This window comes from Leucopleurus acutus (genome assembly GCF_964270905.1).
Source record: "Leucopleurus acutus genome assembly, chromosome: 1".
NCBI classification, from domain to species: domain Eukaryota; kingdom Metazoa; phylum Chordata; class Mammalia; order Artiodactyla; family Delphinidae; genus Leucopleurus; species Leucopleurus acutus.
The window spans coordinates 83148048-83173879 of NC_139142.1; the positions used below are offsets into that span (position 1 = coordinate 83148048).

General features: G+C 37.8%; 1 protein-coding gene across 1 annotated transcript in view; it reads left to right on the forward strand.

Moving 5' to 3' along the window:
- Positions 1-337: 337 nt before the first annotated feature.
- Positions 338-25832, forward strand: part of BUB1B (BUB1 mitotic checkpoint serine/threonine kinase B) — a gene marked incomplete at both ends in the record, with an annotated part of 57240 nt that continues 31745 nt past the window's right edge. The window contains 9 exons of the mRNA XM_082848634.1: positions 338-372; positions 2888-3034; positions 9710-9769; positions 10130-10274; positions 14216-14412; positions 21823-21992; positions 23422-23636; positions 23809-23900; positions 25456-25685. Coding sequence (XP_082704760.1) covers positions 338-372; positions 2888-3034; positions 9710-9769; positions 10130-10274; positions 14216-14412; positions 21823-21992; positions 23422-23636; positions 23809-23900; positions 25456-25685 — 1291 coding nt within the window. The remainder of the gene's footprint in view (positions 373-2887; positions 3035-9709; positions 9770-10129; positions 10275-14215; positions 14413-21822; positions 21993-23421; positions 23637-23808; positions 23901-25455; positions 25686-25832) is intronic.

Here is a 25832-nt window from a genome sequence, read left to right on the forward strand (position 1 = left end):
CCCCGGAAACTACCACTCCCACTATGCACGGCGACAGCGTGGACTAAACCTGGGATAAACTACAACTCCCAGAATTCCTTGGGTGGGAGGCGCGAGCGCGGAGGAGCGGAGGGGCGTAGCACGTTGTCGGCGCGGGACCGTTAAATTTGAAACTTGGCGTCCGGACCTGAGGGCTTGAGGTGGCTGCTTCGCGAGGGAGTCAGGTGCGTCGTTTTTTCGGGAGCGCCCTCCGGTCGCTTCAGTACGTCGAAGGGCAGGTTGCAGAAGGACGCCCAGGCGGTCTGCGGCCCTGAAGAAAGGCCCTCGGCAGGACGAGGCCCTGAGCCGGGAATGCAGGATGGCGGCGATGCAGAAGGAAAGGGGTGCTCCGAGGTAGGTACCGGAGAAGGGCGGCCGGGAGCTGGGCCTGCGAGCTCCGAGGGTGCCTGGCAGGTGACAGAGGCTTCGCTCAGAGCAGCCCAGGAGAGCACCGGCACGGTCAGGAGAAGAGCAGGCTCGGCCGGATCCTCCTCCCTGCTGGAGTCGGACGCAAGCGGTGGACGTGAAAGCGCAGAGCACCGACCTCAGTGGGGTGAGGGCGCGTGAGAATCATGCTGCATCCAGCTTCAAAGCCAAGGAGGCTGTGGGACGCCAGGGGTCCAAAGAGCTTGGAATTTGTCGTGTGTTCTGTGTTGGTATCTCAGCCCAGACGTTTGCTAGCTCTTTGACCTTGGACACGTCTTAACATGGAAAACGCTGCTGCTAACGCTACCATGCCGGGTTCTGGGAGAATTCAGAGTAGCTGTAAAGTAACTGCCTCCAAGTAAGTGCTCAGCACACGGTAGGTGCTAGCATTAAGCTAGTACCACAGTTAGAAATCTAAAAAGCCCTTGTCTGCATGCTGGCTGCTCTTCCTTATTTATACATATATAAGCTCTTACTCCTACCCTCCTGAAGCTTAAGTTCTGGGGTGGGATGAGGGTAGGGGCAACAGACAATAGACAAGATAAATAAGCTAAAAGTTAGATGGTGGTCGGTACTAAAAAAATAAATAAAACATTTGGGGGGTGCAATTTTCGATAGTTTTGAACAGAGGGCCTCACTGAGAAGGTGTCATTTGGGTCAAGACTTGAAGGAAACTCAAGAGCTAGTCCAGCGTAGATCTGGGGGCGGGGAAGTACAAAGGCTGGTGGGTGAGAGTTGCGGGAGGGAGGTGCACTGGGCCAGTATTTGGAGCAGAATGAACCAGAGTAAAAGGAAGCGAGGTAAAAAAGGTGAGGATGCAGGCATTGTAAGGACTTGGCTTTTACTCTGTAGTTGAAAGTTATTGGAAGGTTTTGAGAAGAGGAGAGACATGATCTGACATGTGTTTAAATGGGATCACTTTGGCTGCAGTGTTGGAAAGCCTAAAGGTAGAAAAGGGTGGAAGCAGGGAGACCGGTTTAGAGGTTATTGAAATATTCCAGGCAAGAGAAGATGGTGGCCTGAGCCAGGCTGGAGACAGTGGAGATGGTGAGAAGAGATTAATTTCTGGATATGTTTTGAAGGTAGAACCTACAGGACTCGCTGAGTGACTGGCGGGGTGGGTGGTGGGTGAGTGGAGTGTCAAGGTTAGCATTAAGAATTTTGACTTGAGCAACTGGAAAAATGAAATTGCCATTTATTTGAGATGAGGGAAGGACCAGGTCTTTGAGGAGGCAAGAGGAGGAGGAGGAGGGATGGAGGAAGCAATCCAGCTCAGTTTTGGATACTATTTAATAGAGATAATGGGCTTCCCTGGTGGCGCAGTGGTTGAGAGTCTGCCTGCTGATGCAGGGGACACGGGTTCGTGCCCCGGTCCGGGAAGATCCCACATGCTGCGGAGTGGCTGGGCCCGTGAGCCGTGGCCTGCACATCCGGAGCCTGTGCTCTGCAACGGGAGAGACCACAGCAGTGAGAGGCCCGCGTACCACCAAAAAAAAAAAAAAAAAAAAAAAAGTAGAGATAGTTTAATTGCTATTTTAAAAGCAGGAGAAGAAATTTAGATGAACTTAGGAAATATTTATTCAGTGCTAACTAGTGTTAGATCCTATATTAGAGCATGAGAAAATAAAAATAAATGACATGGCCCTTACATTTACAGGATTCACACAAAATAGTTAAAAAGATATGAGTAGTTACAACTTAAATTATTATTAATCACTTACAGTTTACTTTCTTGAAGGAAGTTTTCAGCTCTCATCTAGACTGAGGTCTCACATAACTTTCACTTTGTTTTGAAGAATAGTGCCTATCTGTTTTAAACCCAGAAATAGTGTCTCTCAGCCAGACATAAGCTTCTCTTTGACCATTGCAGAGCTCTGAAGTTCAGAGTACATACCCTTTGTAGTGATTACCTCCAAAAACCTTTTGGGGATTCCCCCCATAGAATTGGTAGAATTGGGGTAGCCATTTGTGACCAGTAAACTGTATTTTTGTCTGTTTCTGCTCTTGGCTACCCGTATACATAAACTTCAGTTTTAAGTCATCAGTTGAAACATGGGGTGTTAGTCTGATAAACACGTTGCTAATTTTAAATTAAACTAGATGATGCATTCAGTTGTAGGCATCGAACTGCTTTTTGTCTACTTTGCCAAATTTATAATACTTTTTTCCCTTTTTTCTTCCTGCCATAAACTTCCTTCTTATAATATTGTTCACAATACCCTAGCCATGTTCTCTCCTCCATTAGGCAATAGTACAGCCGTAAACTTGGCAACCAGGTCACAGAAAGGCTCAGAAGCTTAGGAGTATAATAACACTACTAATGTGCCAACCCACTATATTCAACCCAAAGATCATGATCACTTTTCTGAAAACATTTACAATAATCTAGTGTTATAATAACTCAGTGTTGGTATGAGATTTACTCTTGTTTCCCTCTTCGCAGTGAAGTCATGTCCTTGGAGGGAGATGAATGGGAGCTGAGTAAAGAAAATGTCCAACCTTTAAGGCAGGGGCGGATCATGTCCACACTTCAGGGAGCACTGGCACAGCAAGAATCTGCCTGTAACACTACTCTTCAGCAACAGAAACGGTATGTAGAATGGTTGGGGCTCAACCTGTCATCATTTATCCCCAGTTTGGCAGGTAATGTGGGTGTGGACCCGTGCAGTATGGCATGAGGAGTACTAAACTACTCTTCAAAAGCTGGTAGGATGAGACTCTGTTCCTCTCCTGCTTTCTCATCACACAATAGCTATCTAAAGATCTCCTCAAGTGCACTTAAGAACAAGAGCTATGGGATTTCATTTCATTGTGGAGCAGCCAAACTCTTGTATCAATAGAAATATTTCTCAAACAGGGGGAACTGATAAGTAAAGCAAGTATCATTTTACAATATTTCACAAAAGTATTATGTCATTCTGGATCCCTAAACAGAATGAACTCTTTGAGAGTAATCAGTTAATGAAATTGCTTCTTTGGATTCTGAATACTGAGGGAGAGTGAATCTGCTATCTTTTATGTGTACTCAATTATTAACTTTCTAGGAAAGTATTTTCGAGAATGTGCCAGAAAGAAATAGTGGTCTCCAAAGAAAATGTAAACCTCAGAGAAACTGAATTTAACAAACTCAGGATAATGAAAAGCTGAAAAATACCACTACATTATTCAAATGGACCTATGGAACTTGCTCTCCTCTGACAAATGTTTTGATAAATATACTTTTTTCAGAAAAGTAAAGTATCAGTTTCTACCTTCAATCTCGTGACAAAATTCTGATATTATAGGCAAATTATCATTTTTTATACATACTTTATTTATTAATTTTTTGGACGTGCCACGTGGCATGCGGTATGTTAGTTCCCGGACCAGGGATCCACCCCACAACCCCTGCAGTGTAAGCGCGGAGTCTTAACCACAGGATGGCCAGGGAAGTCCCCAAATTATCATAACTTTGATAGAATGTGATGAATATCCTTGTTCATCTCTTTGGATCTGTAAAAGCATTGAATTTTATGGCTTTGTTTCGCAGATGGTGTTCTATTCTTAAAGCTTCTTGGTTCTGTGACGTTGTGCTAGTTTTTCCACGTCACTAACTACTCTTCCTTTTTTCTTGTTGGCTTCCTACTGCATTTTATCTAAGTCTCTGTTCTTTGTCCTCCGTTCTCATTCCATATTCAAATTTTCCAGGATTGTTTAACTACTATTTACATCTCTTACTTGCCTTCTATTGATAAATGTCTTTTTATCTACCTGTAACATATAATTAGATAAATGTTTCACTAATATATTAAATACTGAATCTTTTCTCTCATAAATGACCTATCTTTTTCTACTCCATTTTGATTAATGGTACCAAAACTCATCTGAATGATCTTACCTCACTGCCCTCTCACTCTAATTTTATTTAGTCAATTACTAAGGATTTGTGGTTTTAAATTTTTATTTATTTATTTATTTTTTGCGGTACGTGGGCCTCTCACTGTTGTGGCCTCTCCCGTTGTGGAGCACAGGCTCCGGACGCACAGGCTCAGCGGCTATGGCTCACTCGCGCAGCTGCTCCACGGCATGTGAGATCTTCTCGGACCAGGGCACGAACCCGTGTCCCCTGCATCGGCAGGCGGACTCCCAACCACTGCGCCACCAGGGAAGCCCATGTGATTTTTATTTTTAAAGTATAATTTACATGCAGTGAAATGCTCAGATTTTTAGTTAGTTTTAAGACATTTCAAGACACAGAACATTTTTATTACCTCAGAAAGTTTTCTCATGCCCCTTCCCAGTCAATCTTCCTCTCCCTCATGAAGCAACCAGTGATTAGATTTCTATCACCATAGGTTATTTTTGTTTATTCTAGAATTTTATATAAATGGAATCCTACAGTTCTTTCAGTATGTTTTTTAGCCTTTTTCATGTTGCATGTATCAGTAGATTTTTTCCTTTTTATTACTGAGTAGTATTCCATTTGTTTATCCATTCAGTTGATGGACAAGTAGAGTCTTCCCAATTATGTGCTTTATGAATAAAGCTGCCATGGGCATTCTTGCATAAGGCTTTCTGTGGACATAGATTTTCATTTCTCTCGGAATAGAATTGCTAGGTCATAGAATAAATGTATGTTTAATATTTTAAGAAACTGCTGGTTTTCCAAGGAGGTTGTAACATTTTACACTCCTATCAGCCATGTATGAGAATTTATTTGCTCCAAATCCACTCCCATATTTGATGGGGTCATTTATTTTCATTTTAACCATTCTGGTGGGTATATAATAGTATCTCATTATGGTTTTGTTTCCCATCTCCCAGGTGACTAATGATGGTGAGCACTTTTTCACTTGCTTGTTGGCCTTTTATATATCTTCTTTTGTGGTGCATTTGTTTAGATATTTGGCCTAGTTTTAAAATTGGATTGCAGGAGTTCTTTATATAGTCTGTATACAAATCCCTTATCTAATATATGTGTTACAAATATTTTCTCCCAGTCCATGGCTATCTTATTTTCTTGGTGGTATTTTTTGACAAGCAAAAGTTTTTTGTTTTTGTTTTATTTTTGAATTTTATTTATACAGCAGGTTCTTATTAGTTATCCATTTCATACATATTAGTGTATATATGTCCATCCCAATCTCATCCCACCACCACTTTCCCCTTTGGTGTCCATACGTTTGTTCTCTACACCTGTGTCTCTATTTCTGCCTTGCAAACCGGTTCATCTGTACCATTTTACTAGGTTCCACATATATGTGTTAATATACGATATTTGTTTTTCTCTTTCTGACTTACTTCACTCTGTATGACAGTGTCTAGATCCATCCACGCCTCTACAAATGACCCAATTTTGTTCCTTTTTCTGGCTGAGTAATATTCCATTGTATATATGTACCACATCTTCTTTATCCATTCGTCTGTTGATGGGCATTTAGGTTGCTATCATGACCTGACTATTGTAAATAGTGCTGCAATGAACATTGGGGTGCATGTGTCTTTTTGAATTATGGTTTTCTCTGGGTATATGCCCAGTAGTGGGATTGCTGGGTCATATGGTAGTTCTATTTTTAGTTTTTTAAGGAACCTCCATACTGTTCTCCATAGTGGCTGGATCAATTTACATTCCTACCAACAGTGCAGGAGGGTTCCCTTTTCTCCACACCCTCTCTAGCATTTACTGTTTGTAGATTTTCTGATGATGCCCATTCTGACTGGTGTGAGGTGATACCTCATTGTAGTTTTGATCTGCATTTCTCTAATAATTAGTGATGTTGAGCAGCTTTTCATGTACTTCTTGGCCATCTGTATATCTTCTTTGGAGAAATGTCTATTTAGGTCTTCTGCCCATTTTTGGATTGGGTTGTTTGTTTTTTTAATATTGAGTGGCATGAGCTGTTTATATATTTTGGGGATTAATCCTTTGTCTGTTGATTCGTTTGCAAATATTTTTTCCCATTCTGAGGGTTGTCTTTTCATCTTGTTTGTAGTTTCCTTTGCTTTGCAAAAGCTTTTAAGTTTCATTAGGTCCCATTTGTTTATTTTTGTTTTTATTTCCATTACTCTAGGAGGTGGATCAAAAAAGATCTTGCTGTGATTTATGTCAAAAGAGTGTTCTTCCTTTGTTTTCCTCTAAGAGTTTTATAGTGTCCAGTCTTACATTTAGGTCTCTAATCCATTTTGAGTTTATTTTTGTGTATGGTGTTAGGGAGTGTTCTAATTTCATTCTTTTACCTGTAGCTGTCCACTTTTCCCAGCACCACTTATTGAAGAGACTGTCTTTTCCCCATTGTATATTCTTTTGCCCATTGTGCTTCCTTTGTCATAGATTAGTTGACCATAGGTGCGTGGGTTTATCTCTGGGCTTTCTATCCTGTTCCATTGATCTATATTTCTGTTTTTGTGTCAGTAACATATGACAGGCAGAAGTTTTTAATTTTTTTTTTTTTTTTTTTTTTGGCTGCATTTGGTCTTTGTTGCTGCACGCGGACTTTCTCTAGTTGCGGAGAGCGGGGACTACTCTTCGTTGAGATGCGTGGGCTTCTCATTGCAGTGGCCTCTCTTGTTGCGGAGCACGGGCTCTAGGCGCGCAGGCTTAGTAGTTGTGGCTCGCGAGCTCTAGAGCACAGGCTCAGTAGTTGTGGCGCAGGGGCTTTGTTGCTCCGCAGCAAGTGGGATCTTCCCAGAGCAGAGCTCGAACTCGTGTCCCCTGCATTGGCAGGTGGATTCTTAACCACTGTGCCACCAGGGAAGTCCAGAAGTTTTTAATTTTGATGAAGTTTAATTAATTAGTTCTTTCTTTTAGTGCGTTTTGTATCTTCTCTAGGAAATCTTTTCCTGCCCCAAAGGTGCAAAGATATTCTCCTGTGATTTCTTCTAACTTTATTGTTTTAGCTTTTATGTTTAAATTTATCCTTGAGTATGGTGTGAGGTTGGAGTAAAAGGTCTTCTGCATCCACCCCCACCCCCACCCCCACGTGAATATCTAGTTGTTCTGCCTCCATTTGTTGAAGAGATTATTTTTTTCTTTCCCCATTGAATTGCTTTGGGGCTCTTGTCAAAAATCATTTGACTGTATATGTGTGGATCATTTCTGAGCTCTCTATTCTGTTCCGTTGATCTAATTGTCTTTCTTTTCACCAATTATATATTGTCTTGATTAGCTTTATATAGTAAAGACTAGAATCAGGTAGCGTGAGTTCTCCAACTCTTGTTCTTTTTCAAAATTGTTTTGGCTATTCTTGGTCCTTTGCCTTTCCAAATTTTAAAATCATCTTGTCAGTTTCTAGAAAAGAGACTGCTGGGATTTGGGTTAGATTGCATTGAATCCATAGATAAATTTGGAAGATTGCTGATTTTTATCAGTAGTGTACATAATTGTGTCACCTTAGCTACATAATTGTGTACCCTTTTCTAAGTTTTCCTTTTCTTATAGTGTTGTTACCACCCAGGGTTCTTGGACTCTTTAATCAATAGAAATTGATAAGGGGCCAGACCAGAAATTCAGGCAAGGCTTTATTGGGACTCGTGCTGCAGGGAGCAAATAACAGGTTCCCCTGAGCTGGGGCGAGCTGGTTTCTTAAATGGGGTGAGGATAGGAGTGGGTCTAAGGGTTGGGCCAGAGGGGTGACTTGGGTGATCTGCCCACCCCCTTGGTGGTGCTGTGTGCAGGGATCATTAGCAGTACTCTGCTTTTGTTCCTGAAACCTCAGAAGTGGTGGGTTTTGGGTCTTTTTGGATCTTGTTGTTCATAATTTGCCCCAACTGCAAATGTACACAGTTATTTTTAGTCCCTTATAGTTTCTTTGTATTCTGTTGCACAAGGAGACTTTTGTCCAGGTGCCAGCACTGCGGCAAAGGGTCCCAGGTCCCAGCCTGTCTCAGTGTTACCTGATTAGTCTTTTTGAAATCTTTACTTACCATGTTCAAGATACTCTCCAATTGAAGAACCACTAGTGGCTTGAACAGGTAGAATCCAAACTCTTTAAATTTACATTTAAAGCATTCCCTTCTTACCTCTCCAGATACCTCCATTTATTCCCAATACTGACTTTATGTTATAGCTTAATTCCCTCTGGGTTAACTGTCCCCTTTTGACAATTTTATTCAATACTGATTTCCCTCTCTCTTGGAAAATTCCCTTTTTCTTTCAAATCTTATGGTTCCTTCAGAGTCTCACCTTCTAAGATTGCTTCTATGATACCTCCTTTTGACTTCATAGAGCCTTTACTATCCATTCTTGGCAATTGTAATATACTGCTCTGTATTATTAATTTTTCATTTATGTATTGTCTTTCTTATTAGGGCATAAATTCCTTTGTGTCAGGGACTATTCTTTATGTCAAACATAACCCGTTATACAGTTTTTTTTTTTCCTTTTTTTTTTTTTTTGCCCCGGACGCGCAGGCTCAGCAGCCATGGCTTGCGGGCCCAACCGCTCCGCAGCATGTGGGATCCTCCCAGACCGGGGCACGAACCCGAGTCCCCTGCATCGGCAGGCAGACCCTCAACCACTGTGCCACCAGGGAAGCCCCTTATACAGTTTTTATTGATTAAGCATTTATCTAAATTGTGGTTTATTACCCAATACTTCCCCTCTATTCTAACTGGTCTGTCTTAACTTAGTCTTAGCCCTCTGCTTTCCCAGCTCTTTACAAAGTCATATTTTGCACTTTCTCTGAAGCATTCCTCCGATTTATATGTGGTTTAATTCTTCTCTGACTAATGTTACCCATGGAATTTTTCTTTAAGATTCTTATTTCTATATATATCTGTATGTGTGTGTGTTTAGTTTTTTTTCAGTGCTATCAGATACATATAAAATAATAGCTGTCATTTATTGAGTACTTACTATGTCTAAACACTACACTTAAGACTAGTCAACCTAATAAGATAGATAGTATTATTATCCCCATTTTATAGATGAGGAAACTGAAAACAGTTTAAATAGCTTTTCTAATGTTACTCGGCTAGTGATTACTGGAGCTGCATTGGAACCTAGGGAGTCTTGTTCCAGAGATTTAAACTGCTGTGTAATACTTCTTTTCTATATGTTGTCTTGGAATTTCTCTAATTTCTGTATATTTTATTTCTTCTGTTATATTATCAGGCAGAATCCTGATTGTTTCTATTCTTTTTCTTTCTGTTTAATAAGCCCTCAAACTCCGGTGCAGTTATGTAGGTTGATATTAAACACTTAATAATGAATAAAAATGAAGGTGATACTTATTCATTTGGCTTTTATCACTATTGCTTATGCTCACATTTTCTGTTTAAATTTCAGGGCATTTGAATCTGAAATTCGATTTTATGCTGGAAATGACCCTCTGGATGTTTGGGATAGGTGAGTCTTTTTATTTAACAAGGGCCCTAGAAACTTAACAGGTGAGTCCTTATGGCCATGCATCTCAAACTGGATGTTTTGCAGACACAGATAAGCAAAATAATCATAATGTATCTTCCTGAGGTGTGACTGTGAGCTATACCTGTCTATCACCATCCCCATTATTTCCCACAGGTATATGTTAGCAATATTTGGAAAAGTTTGAGGTATACAGGCTTAGGGCATGTCATTGAGGACCTCTAAATATACTGGTAAATATATCAGTATATTAGATATTTCTGCTTTAAAAAGTCCAGAATGGGTCTTGGAGCAAGATAATGTTAAACTTGAAAAATATTCTTTTCCTCTCTTCTCATTCAGGTATATTAACTGGACAGAGCAGAACTATCCTCAGGGCGGGAAGGAGAGTAATATGTCAACATTATTAGAAAGAGCTGTAGAAGCACTACAAGGAGAAAAACGATATTATAATGATCCTCGATTTCTTAGTCTCTGGCTTAAGCTGGTAAGTCTTTCTCAAGTGCCATCTGAGTTTAAAATATTAAACCAAGAGATTTTCTCTAGAGGTATCTTGTACACCAAAAAACTGAGCTGTTCAGTAGATACTAAACATTTAATAAATATTCAATATTTGTTAAATTGTTTCTACTTTAGAGGTGGATTTTACTATAAGGTTTTTTTATCCCTTTAAAAGTGATCATAAGGCCTGTCTTATTTCTCTGTAGGAGTGGGTTATTTATTGATTTTAAACATCATTGGGCCATGCAACTGTACTGGGGGAGGATGTGTAGGAGCCAACACATGGCAGTAGTACGATTGTTTGGGGAAACGCTTTTGTAGGTGATTCTGGTATCCCTTTCTCCCAGCTTTTGAATCTTCACCATAAAAAAAAGTGATGTTTATTTTTCATCTGTCTTTGGGTTTCTTTCACCTAGTATGTTGCTACAATTAAAAATATTGACCTGACCACTTTGTACTATCTTACTTGACATGTAGTTCTTTTAAGAACACTCTTAAGGATTTTTTTATGAAAATGTCTTTGTAAAAATTATGGCCAGGGTTTCTTAGACATTAATTTCATTGCTTTTATCCTAAAAGAGATTAGAAAAAAAGCAAGTGATAAATATTTAGAATAGAATTTTAGATGATAGAATTAGATATTGGATAAAAAAATTTTAAGTAAAATATATTTAAAAATTAAAAATACATTTTTAAAAATTAAAAATTTATTAAAAATAAGTAATTAGATAATTCTAAATAACAGAATATTTACAACCATTGTAATATGTTAAAATACTAACACTGGAAATTAATAAGATTTCTGGCTAAAATATATCCCTTGGGGAGGACTTAACTTAAACTTCAAATAGTTACTAATACAGGAAGTTAGGTGAATCCTGAAGATATCATTATCTTGATTTCTGCAGGACATTTGACATATCTTGGCATCCTTATACAAGTTGGTGAAATTACCTTAGGGATAGTAGTTGGAATTTATAACAAAGGATGGCACACAAAGAATTCTAAACAGATTTGTTAGTATGGAGACTGTGGTTTCTGGTGGTATACAAATGGATTTTGTTCTTCATTCTATTCTATATAATATTCTTATGTGTGATTTATTAGAAGGTTGAACTAAATAAACCTCTAAAGTGACTTTTAATCCCAGGTTTCTATGACTATATTTAGTTGGAGCTATTAAAAGTAACAATTGGAATAATTTCTCTGTTCACTTGTGTTAACCTGGTGCTTGGACTGAAAAGCAGTGATTATCATAGAGTAAAAGATATAGTCTAAACCAGTACTCCTGAAAGAATGGTCTGTAGACTGTTCAAGATAAGTACAAAAATTGAGAGTAAGCATTTAGAAATTTTGTTAACAGTTTAGCATTGGCACAACATCTAAGCACATCCTCATTTTTCTGGTAACTTCTCTCTTTATTGTATTTTTAAAAAATATCAGTCAGTACCTTGATTTCAATGTGGTGAAACCTTGAACGGGGAACCCAACTGATCCTGACTCAAAAAACTGTAAGACAGTAAACTTGAATTGTTTTATGCTACTAAATTTGTGGTAATTTATGATACACCAATAGATGAATGCAATGGAAAAAAAAAATCAGCAATGGAATGGAAACTTTTAAACACACACACACACACACACACACACACCTGTCTCCTTCACCACAGGTAATCTGAGAAGGACTGGTCTAGATAACCGTCAAATTCAAATTATCAGCCCTAGAGTGATCAGCAGTAATTTAAACTTTGCACCTGGAAAATAAGGTCCATATGAAACTATTTTGCTGTCTTTCTTAGTCAAGAGGAGTAAAGGTGGGTTTCTCACACTACTCTTTTGATTTGCAGAAAGATTTCTGTAGTCAGAGGGTTTTTTTGTTTTTTTTTAAATTTATTTTATTTTATTTATTTTTATTTTTGGCTGTGTTGGGTCTTCATTGCCGCATGCCGGCTTTCTCTACTTGCGGCCAGCGGGGGCTACTCTTCGTTGCAGCGCTCTGGCTTCTCATTGTGATGGCTTCTCTTGCTGTGGAGCACGGGCTCTAGGCGCGTGGGCTTCAGTAGTTGTGGCACGCAGGCTCAGTAGTTGTGGCACACGGGCTTAGTTGCTCTGCGGCATGTGGGATCTTCCCAGACCAGGGCTCAAACCCGTGTCTCCTTCATTGGCCACCAGGAAAGCCCCAGTTATTTTTATAAAGGATAACTACAATCTAGCTAAGGAAAAATTTGTTCTTAGAAAATATCCAGTATTTTTAGTTAAAAGTGTAAAATTGTTTTAATTTGGCTTTTTAAGGTTACCAAAAAGGTATGTTTAACTTTTGAATCTATTAATCTCACCATCTTATCCTTTTATTGATATTTATGTTATTTCTTAAGTGATCTCATTCAGCAGTCTGGAATAACCTGATATGTACTGGCTATCCCATGCTGTACCACAGCTATTCAGAAAGCTGTTAACAAAGTGCAGTCAATTTTAAGCTTTATTTATGTAGTAATAGATATCGAGGACTGGATCTTATACTGATAATGCATTGAGAATTATAACTTTGCTTGAAACACCATCACATATGGGAAAACATCTCTAATTCGGATAAGCAGAAAAACTGCATTTACTAAATTACTGCAAAATTAAAGTATAAAATACTAATTGTTTTTGTCAAAGATATAAATGGAGCATTTCATTTTTTCAGGCTTTTTCTACCAGACTCTGGGTAGGGACCTGAATATAGTAGATAGCAATGTTTTCTGCCTTCGTGGAGTTTACTTTTTTGAGGAAGACAGATGGTAAATGAACAGGAGAAAATGTTATCCTCCGCAGTAGTGAAAGAACTCCTAACTAGAACACTGAAATGCTACTTTCTATATGAAAGGAGAAACTTTTAAAAATAAGTATTATCTGTGAAATTATATTTGGGAATAACTGCTAACATTTTAAATTTGTAAAACCGTCTTAGAAAGCAATTTACTTTTTAACATAGTTCTACTTATAGGAATTTAAGGGAATAATGTAAATTGTGAAAGGCAGTATGCTTAAGGATATTTATTATACAATTATTTATATTAGGCAAAATTAGAAGTGGTTTATCAAAAAAATAGGGGAATAATTAAATGATGGAAGATCTACTAGATGGAACATTTTTCACCCATTTAAAAATAATAATGAAGAGTAAGTAGCCGCATGGAAAAATGAATGATGTACTATCAAATGGAATAAAAACATTTAATTATGATTAAAACTGTAAAATGACAAAAATCCTTTTATCCTGGGTAAAATGATATATGTTCCTTTTTTTCCCTAAGGGAAAAACAAAGACTGAAGAAAATACATAAAACTGTTAGTGGTGTGGGATTTTTAGTGATCCCTCTCTCCTCCCCTTCTTGCTACTAGAATTATCTACATTGTAACTGGTCTTATAAGGTCCCTTCTAAAATATAGATTTGACCATGTCATTTCTTTGCTTATAGCTCTCCTACCCCGACACATATAACATTGACTATCAAGTATATTTAAAATTGATTAGCTTGACTTTCAAGACTGTTCAGACCTTTTTTTCCCAAACTCCTGTCTTGCCTACACCCCTACAAATTTCTAGTCTTTAGTGTCTTTGCTTATGCTATTTTCTCTGCCTAGAATGCCCTTCGTTTTCCATTGTCTACCTTATGTAAGTCTATTCTTCCTTAAGTGCCACACTCAAATGTCATACCTTCTTAAAGTCTTTCCTCCCTATCTCTTTTTCTTACAAATTAATCTCTTTTGTCTATGTTTTAGGTCCTCCCAATATATTCCTTATAACATTGTATTATAATAGATATATTTTTTTCAGTGCAGAAACTACATATAGTATCTCCAGTGATTGTTTGGCACATAATAGACACTCAGTAAGTGAAGAGAAATTGGTTAACTGCTAACGCTTTTCATTTGTTACAGGGGCATTTATGCAATGAACCTTTGGATATGTACAGTTATTTACATAACCAAGGAATTGGCATTTCACTTGCTCAATTCTATATCTCATGGGCTGAAGAATATGAAGCTAGAGAAAACTTTAAGAGAGCAGATGTGATATTTCAGGAAGGGATTCAACAGAAGGCTGAACCACTGGAAAGACTGCAGTCCCAGCACCGGTAAACTGCTTCCCTGGAGCTTGTCTTAACTCGTTAAAACTAATAACAGTCGTTTTGCATCTGAATAAAGTGCTCTCTATGGATTGGCAAGTTAACTTCATTACTATTCAGTTTTTTAAAAGACATATTTAAATATTTTCCATTTAACATTCTGTAAAATGTACTCTTTGGTGTACAGTTCTATACATTTTCACAAGTGAGTAGAGACATGTAACCATTACCATAATCAAGATATAGAATAATTTCATCACTCCATAGAATTCCCTCACGTTATCCCTTTGTTGTCAACACCTACTCACAATCCCCACCTCTAGCAACCACTGATGTGTTCTCCAGCCCTATAGTTTTGCCTTTTCCATAATGTCATATAAATGGAATCATACAGTATATAGTCTTGATTCTGGCTGCTTTCATTTAGCACAATGCATTTGAGTTGTAAGAGTTCTTTATATATGCTGAATACAAGCCTTTTGTCAGATGAGTGATTTGTAAGTCTTTTCTCCTAGCTTAAGTCTGGGAGTGTTTTTCTTTTTTTTTTTTTTGCGGTATGCGGGCCTCTCACTGTTGTGGCCCCCCCCCGCCGCGGAGCACAGGCGCCGGACACGCAGGCTCAGCGGCCATGGCTCACGGGCCCAACCGCTCCGCGGCATGTGGGATCCTCCCGAACCGGGGCCCGAACCCGTGTCCCCCGCATCGGCAAGCGGACCCCCAACCACTGCGCCACCAGGGAAGCCCTGGGAGTGTTTTTTATAGACCAAAGTTTTTAATTTTGAAGAAGTTTAACTTACAATTATTTCTTGTATGGATCGTGCTTTTGGTATATCTAAGAATTCCATCTAGCTGAAGGTCACAGAGGTCACTCCTATGTTTTTATCCTGAAGTTTTATAGTTTACTTTTTACATTTAAATCTGTGATCCATTTTGAGTTAATTTTTGTAGAAGGTATGAAGGCTGTTTTTTTTTTTTAAGGCTGTTTTTTTTTTTATTTTGCATATGAGCCTCCATTTATTCCTGTGCCACTTGTTGAAAAGACTTTCTCCATTGAATTACCTTTGCATCTTTGTCAAAAAGCAAGTGATCATATTTGTATAGGTTTATCTCTGTTACTCTGTTTTGTTCTGTTGATCTCTGTGTCTGTCATTGGTATATATCACACTATCTAGATTGCTGGAGTTTTATAGTAAGTCTGGAAATCAGGCAATATGAGTCTTCTAACTGTTCTTTCTAAGTCTTCTAGTTCCTTTGACTCTGTGTATAAATTCTAGAATCAGCTTCCTGGGATTTTGATGAATATTGTGCATGAACAAGGTATATTTCTCCATTTATTTAGATCTTTGATTTCTCTTAGTGGGCTTTGGTAGTTTTTGTCTTTCAAGGAATTGGTCCATTTCATCCAAGTGATGAGTTTATGGACATAGAATTGTTCATAGTATTCCTTTATTATCCTTTTAATGTCTGTAGGTTATGTAGTAACCCCCCTTCTTTCATTTTTCATATTGATAATCCTGATATTGGTCTTCTCTTTTTCCTGTCAGTCTGGATAGAAGTTTATTGATTTCTCTTGATCTTTTTAGGGAATCAGCTTTTGGTTCCATTGATTTTTCTCTTAATTGATATTCTGCTCTTAATTTTATTAATTTCTGCTCTTTATTATTTCCTTCTCTGTGCTTGCTTTGGGTTTAACTTGCCCTTCTTTTTCTAATTTAAGGTGACAGAGCACTAATTTCTAGAATTTTCTTTTCTAATATAAAAAATGTCTGTCTAAGGACTGCTTTAGCCGTATCCCACAAATTTTGATATAATATTATATTTTCATTTTCATTCAGTTCAAAATATTTTTAAATTTTCTTTATGTCTTCCTTTTGATCCATGGGTTATATAGAAGTGTATTGTTTAATTAGGACATGTTCGGAGATTTTTCAGATATCTCCCTGTTACTGATTTCTAGTTTAATTCCATTATGATCAGAGAACATAATTTGTATGATTTCAATTCTTTTGAATTTATTAAGGTTCATTTTAAGGCCCAGAATATGGTCTATCCTTGTGAATGTTTTGTGTATACCTGAAAAATATGTCTTTTCTGCTGTTTTGGAGTAAAATGTTCTGTAAATGTCATTTAGGTTAAGTTGATTGGTAATCTGTTCTAGTCTTCTGTATCCTTGCTGATTTTCGGTCTACTTGCTCTATCAGTTACTGAGAGAGGAATTTCGAAGTTTCTTTTATTGTGTTTTGGTTGTTTGTTCGTTTTTCTTGCCGCGTGGCTTGTGAGATCGTAGTTCCCCGACCAGGGATTGAACCTGGGCCCTCACCAATGAGAGTGCAGAATCCTAACCACTGGACTACCAGGGAATTCCCTCTTTTATTGTGAATTTATGTTTCTTCTTTGAGCTCATATCAGTCTTGCTACATATATTTTGAAGTTCTGTTGTTAGGTTTATACACATTTAGAATTGATCCCTTTATCATTATATAATGTTCATCTTTATCCCTGATCATACTCGTTCTGAAGTCAGCTTAATCTGATATTGATATAGGCAGTCCAACTTTCTTTAGTTTGCACAGTACATCTTTTTCCTTTCTTTACTTTTTTTCTTTTTTTAACAGTTTTAGAGTTGTGCAGCCATTGCCACAATCTAATTTTACAACATTTTTAACACCCCAAAATGAATTCCATACTTATTAGCAGTCACTCCCCATTCCCACTCACCCCAGTTCCAGGCAACCACTAATCTGCTTTCTCTCTCTGCATTTGCCTCTTCTGGACATTGCACGTAAATGGAATCCTACATTATGTGGTCTTTTGTGACTGGCTTCTTTCACTTAGCATGTTTTCAGGGTTCATCATAGATGAACATAGTTGTGGCATATATCAGTATTTCATTCCTTTTTATTGTTGAATAATATGTCATTCTATGGACATACCACATTTTGTTTATCCATTCTTCAGTTATTGGGCATTTAGGTTTTTATTTTTGGCAATTATGAAATAATGCTGCTATAAACATTCACATTACAGGTTTTTGTGTGGATTCCCTTTTACTTTTTTCTTTTTAACAAAGGGAGTTCTTTTTTTTGTTGAAGTATAGTTGATGTACAGTATTGTAAAAGTTACAGGCGTACAATATAGTGATCCACAATTTTTAAAGTTTATACTCCATTTATAGTTATTATAAAATATTGGCTGTATTCCCTGTGTTGTATAATATGTCCTTGTAGGTTATTTTATACCTAATAGTTTGTACCTTCCAATTCCCTACCCCTATGTTGCCCTTCCCCCTTCCCTCTCCCCACTGGTAACCACTAGTTCTCTATATCTGTGAGTCTGTTTCTTTTTTATTTTATTCACTAGTTTGTTGTATTTCTTAGATGCCACATATAAGTGATATCATACAGTATTTGTCTCTGTCTCTGACTTATTTCACTTTGCATAATCCCCTCCAAGTTCATCCATGTTGTTGCAAATGACAAGATTTCATTCTCTTTTATGACTGAGTAGTATTCCACTGTATATGTATACCACATCTTGTTTATCCATTCATCTGTTGGTGGACACTTAGGTTGCTTCCGTATCTTGGCAATTGAAAATAACACTATTCTGAACACTGGAGTGCATTTATCTTTGCAAATTAGTGTATTTGGTTTTTTCTGGATATATACCCAGGAGTGGAATTGCTGGGTCATATGGTAGTTCTGTTTTTAGTTTTTTGAGAAACCTCCATACTCTTTTCCATAATGGCTGCAGCAATTTACATTCCTACAACAGTGTACAAGGGTTCCCTTTTGTCCACATCCTTGCCAACATTTGTGATTTGTGTTCTTTTTGATGATAGTCATTCTGACAGGTGTGAGGTGATACCTCATTGTGGTTTTGATTTTCATTTCCCTGATGATTAGTGATGTTAAGCATCTTTTCATGTGCCTTCTGGCCATCTGCATTTCCTCTTTGGAAAAAAGCCTTTTAAGGTCTTCTGCCCATTTTTTAATCAGGTTGCTCCTTTTGCTTTTAACCTGTCAATGTCTTTATATTTAAAGTGGTTCTTACACGCTAAAGAGTTGGGTGTTGTGTTTTTCTCAGTTCTTGCAGTATCTTTTATGTGGTATACTTAGAACATTTTAATGGAATTATCAATTTTGGGGGATTTAGATCTGTTATTATTTGTTTTCAGTTTGTTCTCTGTCTTTTGTTCGTCTGTTGCCCCTTTCCTGTCTTCTTTTGGATTATTTGAATTTTTTTTATTTCATTTAAATTTATTTTATTGGCTTTTTGTCTGTTACTTTTTTAGTGGTTGCTCTAGGGTATATTATACATATATCTAACCTTTCACAGTCTCCTTAGAGTTAATATTTTACCTTCAAGTAAAATATAAAAGCTTTATAACCATATAGGTTCTTTATCTTCCCGACTTTTTTGATATACTGGTTGTATGTATTATATTTACATACATTGAAAACCCCATCCGGGACTTCCATGGTGGCGCAGTGGTTAAGAATCTGCCTGCCAATGCAGGGGACACGGGTTCGATCCCTGTGCGACCACGAAGGTCCCACATGCCCCGGAGCAGCTAAGCCCGTGAGCCACAGCTGCTGAGCCTGCTCTGTAGAGCCTGCGCTCTAGAGCCCGTGAGCCGCAACTACTGAGCCCACGTGCCACAGCTGCTGAATCCCATGCACCTAGAGCCTGTGCTCCACAGCAAGAGAAGCCACCGCAATGAGAAGCCTGCACACCGCAAGGAAGAGTAGTCCCCGCTCGCTGCAAGTAGAGAAAGCCCATGCGCAGCAACAAAGACCCAACACAGCCAAAAATAAATAAATAAAATAAATAAATTTTTTAAAAAAAGAAGAAAACCCCATCAGACAATGTTATAATTTTTGCTTTCATCAGCCATACATATTTTCTTTCTTTATTCCTGAAATTCCAAGTTCTCCTCTGGTATCATTTCCTTTCAGCCCAGTGAGGGGTTTTTTTAGCCATTCATTTAGAGTGAGTCTTTTGCCTAAAAATTATCTTAGTTTTGTTTTCATCTGAGAATGTCTTTATTCATCTTCATTCCTGAAGGATATTTTCACTGGATGTAGAATTCTGGGTAACAGTTCTTTTAACATGTTTCTATCTTCTGGACTCCATGACTTCTGATGGGAAACCTGTAGTCATTTGAATGGTTCTTCCCCATTTTTTGTAGTGTGTTGATTTTCTCTGGGTATGTTTAAGGTTTTTTTTTTCAACATTGCTTTTCAGCAGTTTGATCATGATGTGTCTAGGTGTGATTACCTTTATGTTTAATCCATTTGGGGACTACTGCACTTTTTGAATTTGTAAATGCATGCCTTTCACAAAATTTGAAAAGTTTTTAGCCATTATTTTAAAAATATGTGTCTAGGGCTTCCCTGGTGGCGCAGTGGTTGAGAGTCCGCCTGCCGATGCAGGGGACACAGGTTTGTGCCCTGGTCCGGGAGGATCCCACATGCCGCGGAGCGGCTGGACCCGTGAGCCATGGCCGCTGAGCCTGCGCGTCCATAGCCTGTGCTCCGCAATGGGAGAGGTCACAACAGTGAGAGGCCCACGTACCACAAAAAAAAAACAAAAGCAAAACGTGTCTATACCTTTTCTTCTGGGACTTCAGTTACACATATGTTAGACTTTCTGATATTGTCCCACAGGTCCCTGAAGCTCTGTTCATTAAAAAAAAAAATTTAACCTTTATTCTTTCTGTTCTTTAGGGTGGCCAATTTTTATTTATTTGTTTTCAGGTTCATTTACTCTTTTCTCAGTCTTCTCCATTCTGATAATGAGTATATCCAGTAAATTTTTTATTTCGGATACTGTGTTTTTCAGGTCTAAAATTTCCATTTGATTCTTTTTCATACTTTCTGTGTGTCTGCTGAGAACTATCTTTCCACTCATTTCAAATGTTTTTACCTTTATCTTATGGAGCATCATTATAATAGCTGCTTTAAAATCTCTGTCTGAAAACTCTAACACCTGGGTCATTTGATGTTTGTATCTGTTGATTTTTTTTCCTTTGAGAATCGGTCACATTTTCCCAGTTCTTCCTGTGTGACTTAATTTTGGATGATATCCTGGACATTTATCCTGAATTATTTGACTCTAGGTCCTGTTGGTTGATGTTCTCTGGAGAATGTTGATGTTTTTGTCTTATTAGGTAACTAACCTTCAGATATCATAATTTCTTTTTCATCTTATGTGGGTATTGGTTCCAGTGTCAGTTCAATTTTCCAAAGACCTTTGGGTCTATCCCATGTGTCTGTTGCTCTGGGGTTAGTCTAGGACTTGGGCAGTGGTTTATACTATAGTTCAATTCTCAAAGCCTTTTCTCTGCTGCTTTGGGTCTGCCCTGTGTATGCATAGCTCAGGGGTGAGTCCAGAGCTTGTGCCAATTTATGTATAGAATTAGGAGATCCCTTTCTTCAGCTCATCCTCTCCAATGTTTCTCCCATACTCATTGGCCCTCAGAGTCCTGTATTTCTAGTCCTCTGGCCAGAAAGATGAGGTTTCTCTAGGAGTTTTAGCTTCCTACACCACCAGTGTAACAATTCAAAGTGAGGAAAAGAGATGAAGAGGAAAAAAAAAAAAACCAGGAAGCAGCCCTGTGTGGGTTGTTTCTTCAAGTTTGACTCCTCTCCACAGTCCACTTGCTTTTGTTTACGTTTCAGAGATCTCAGTTGCTTTTTTGTATTTTGTCTAGAGTTTTTAATTCTAATCAGTGAGAGAGAGAGAAGCTATCATGAGCTTGTTCCATCTTGGCCAGCGTTCGCAGTTTATTCAGTTTTTTCACCCTTTTGATAATGCTTGAAACTTGGGCAGCAGCACAGGAAGTTTAGACTTCAAACTTCTGCCAGCTTTACTAAAGTAAAATGTCCTGTTGGATGCAACTTCATTTCATCTGATTCAGGAAAAATGGTGGTGTAGGGGGTAGGGTGGGGATTCTATGTAGAGAGAGAAAGACATGCAGCGATAAAAATAGACGTGGCAAGATGTTAACAATTAGTGAATCTAGGTAAAGGGTATATGGGTGCTCATTTACTCTTTCAACTATTTCGTGAGTTTAAAAAGTTGGTGGGAAAGTCTCATCTTAATAAATTCTATGATCTTAATCTTAGACATCCTGATCTGATCCTGAGATCAACTTACTCGTGCTCTTCAGAGTATTTTTAATTGGTCAAGTTTGGACATACAGAGGGGGAGCTAAATCATTCTAGCCAAAACCTTTTCTGATTTCAAGGTGGCTTTCTTTATTCCTGAGAGATTAAACACTTTCTTTTGGCTATTTGTATATATTTCTTCCCTTATCCCACTTTTCGCCCTTGTTTATTTAACAAATTAAGAAATTTGAATCTGGTGAGTAGTGTTCATCTCACCAAATGTTAATTGTCCATTCTCTTACTTTAGACAATTCCAAGCTCGAGTGTCTCGGCAAACTCTGTTGGCACTTGAGAAAGAAGAGGAGGAGGAAGTTTTTGGATCTTCTGAACCACAACGAAGCACATTGGCTGAACTAAAAAGCAAAGGGAAGAAGACAGCAAGAGCTCCAATCAGCCGTGTAGGAGGTGCTCTCAAGGGTAAGTTTGTTAAGTGTTATTATGGGAAGCTCTTCGTCTCAGGTGGTAGGCAAATTATGTAAGGAGAACATGTATAAATATATATGTGGACATTGTCCTTCTGTTCTGAGTACTAGGTAGCAAAAAAGAAAAGTCTAAGGAGAACTGAGATCACAGTGTGCAGTAACACTAAAACATGTCAGCATTTTGTCTCTTAATTAAGAAAAACCCATTCTGAGGCCCTTATAATGCAAAAGAAAAAGAGAGAGAGGAAAAAAAACCTAACCTAATATACAGGGAGCATCTAGAGTTTCTCAGTTTTAGTTGTTAGTTGAAAGAATATATGCAATAATGTAGCAAGTATTATCAAAGTAAAGCTTACATGTACCAAATCCTCAAAGAATGTTTTAACTTGGTCTTCAGCTTTTGAGGGGTCAGAAATTGGGCTGTCTTTGTATACCTAAAGATGATCAGTAATAGCTTTTTTAAAAATTCACTATTTTTTAGGGAAATTTAGGTTTACAGCAAAATTGAGTGGAAGGTACAAAGATAAATAATTATTAACCAAATTTATAGCAGTTAGACATGTAGACCAGATTTTTAAAAGATCTCTTATCCCTTTCCTGATATCAACTTTTAATACTCAGAATGGGGACTTCCCTGGTGGCACAGTGGTTAAGAATCTTCCTGCCAATGCAGGGGACATGGGTTTGAGCCCTGGTCTGGGAAGATCCCACATGCCGCAGAGCAGCTAAGCCCATGCACCACAACTACTGAGCCTGCGCTCTAGAGCCTGTGCGCCACAACCATTGAAGCCTGTGCACCCTGGAGCCCGTACTCCCCAATAAGAGAAGCCACTGCAATGAGAAGTCCGTGTGCAGCAACAAAGACCCAATGCTGCCAAAAATAAATAAAAATTAATACTCAGAATGTTCCTTGGAGATCTGAGAATTAGGGTATAAGGAATATAGTCTTAAAGAATATTTCATCCAGATCATGATGAAGCTTGATTCTAATAAGCAGCCCCACTAAAGAGAATACCACTAATAAGTGGGCTAATTTGCTTTTTCTAGATTCAGTACATTTCAGCTGATTTCCATTGAGAGAAAGTTTTAAACTGAAAAATGAAGATTAAGATTAGGTTAGTCTGGTAAAATTAGGCAATGTTAGAATGATGACTGAAGGAAGATGTAGAATTTGTTTCTTGGATATCTATGCATAAAAGATTACAGCTGAGGGAAAAGAGGTAGGGTATAAGTAACATACAGAATGGACTTAAAAATTACTAATTTGATCCATTAAGGTTTTTAAAATTATTATTTAAAAAAATCTATGATTGTGTGGTAGTAGAAGTAATCTCCTTGATTTGGGAAAGAATTAGGTATACCTTCTTGGGCATCTAAATTGATAATTAAAGATTTTACATGGAGTTTTAATATTTTTCTCTTAGCTCCAAGGCAGAACAGAGGACTCCAAAATCCAGTTCTTCAACAGATGCAAAGTAATTCTAGAATTACTGTTTTTGATGAAAATGCTGATGAACCTTCTAGAGCGGAGTCATCTAGGCCTACAGGGCAGCCATGGATAGCACCTCCTGTGTCCAGGGCCAAAGAGAATGAGCTGCAAGCTGGCCCTTGGAACACAGGCAGGCCTTTGGAATACAGGGTAAGGACTCTTAGATCCAGTTTATTTGCTGACATAACAAAGACTTCAGAGTTAGAGTAGATGAGTATTTTTAGCATCTCTCTTAATTCCTCTTGAATAATTAGGCATGGTCTGCATATGTTGTGTCAGAATGTAAAACCATGGTAATTTTAGTTTTCTTCTTCATCGCCAGCCTCGTGGCAATGCAGCTTCTATGACAGCTGTACCCTCTGTGCTTCCCAGTTTTACTCCATATGTGGAAGAGACTGCACAACAGCCAGTTATGTGAGTTTGGTTTCCAGATATTTTGAGGTGGGAATTATGAAGAGTGGGCAGGGGCACCTATCCTAGTTCCCAAAGGCATTTTCTTCTTTGTGGGGATGAAGGTAAACCAAAGTTTTATTTCCTTTACATCTATATTTTTTTGAGTATGTTAGGGCTAAAAGACTATTTGTTGGTATTATTAAGGAATAAACTCAATAGGTTTATATTTACATTGCTTTAGTCAAAGACAATCACTGTGATTTAAATGAGGTGTTCTACCTTTGTTATTGACAGTAATGAGAAATTATAGCAGTTTTTCCTCGTAACCTGCTTTTTCTTTCTGGATGTCTTTTTCTTCCTAACCCTTGGCATTTCTGTTTATAAGAAAAAATATGATAGATGATGATTAAATAAACAGGCAGTCTGAGATTCAGTCTAATATGTAACATTGTGGAGTTCTAATATTAGGTCGTATTTTGCACCCCATGGCAAGAGTTTCCTCATAACTAAGCTATAACCCTTCGTATATGCTAGGTATGATGTTTGTGTGGGATTTTCATAGTCTTTTATCAGTTGAGGAAGGCTTTTAAGCATGTAGATGCTTGGGCCATTCAAGGTTCTGATCCAGTGTATCTGAGGTGAAGACCAGGTATCTTTAGTTGTAAAAAGGTACATAAGAAAATAAAAGATACATAAGTGATTCTGATCCATTGTCCAGATTGAGAACATCTGCCCTATCCCGATTGAGGTACTTTATGCTTCATTCTTTTCAAACCTATATTACCACTCTCATTCTTCCCCCTCAGCTGAGAACATTGAATTTCACATCATCAGTTCCCTAAATGCTATATTCCTAACTCTAATTCTTTGGGGTGCTAAACAATGGAAAATGGGCTGTATTGCATAAGTTAACTTCATTTCATACACTGGCTTTGATTTAGATATTTCCACAGACATAGAAAATAAACTTATGGTTACCAAAGGGGAAAGATGAGGGGAGAGATAAGTTAGGAGGTTGGGATTAACATATACACATTACTATATGTAAAATAGATAACCAACAAGGACCTACTGTATAGCACAGGGAACTGTACTCAATATTTTGTAATAACCTATAAGGGAAAAGAATCTGAAAAAGAATATATCTATAAGTATATATATATATATATATATATATATATATATATATATGTATAAGTGAATCACTTTGCTGTATATCTGAAACTAACACAAATCAACTATACTTCAATAAAAACAATTTTTTTAATAAAAATATTACCTCCTTTAAAAAAAAGATATGGTATTCAGATTTATTTTTACCTATAAGTAATAAAAGCTATATGATGACCCTAACTTACACCTAATTTCCTTCTTCATCATAGTAGTACTCAGAACATAATTGTTGATGGACCATGTAAATTATTTTTAGCCTGTTTTCTCAGTCTTTTTTGTTTTTGGTTTTTTGGAATTGCTCACGTATAGCCTCACTACTGACATTGTCCCTGTGTTCTGTCAAAACGTAAGAAATAACTCATTTGATCTGTATGGTGAATAATAATTATCTTGCTTCTTTTAGGACACCATGTAAAATTGAACCCAGTATAAACCACATTCTAAGCACAAGAAAGCCTGGAAAGGAAGAAGGAGATCTCCTGCAAAGAGTTCAGAGCCTTCAGCAAGAGTCTGAGGAGAAGAAAGAGAAAATGATGTATTGTAAGGAGAAGATTTATGCAGGAGTGGGGGAGTTCTCCTTTGAGGAGATCCGGGCTGAGGTTTTCCGGAAGAAATTAACAGAGCGAAGAGAAGGTATGTGTATTGATCTAGTTCAAGTTTGTAAAAATAACTTAGTTGTAGGAAGATTGAGTTGATATGTTAAGTCTGAGGAAAATTACCCCATTGTGTATACCTTTATGTGATGCTTCTGTGGTTTCTATGTTTCTGCATTTAGGCTGA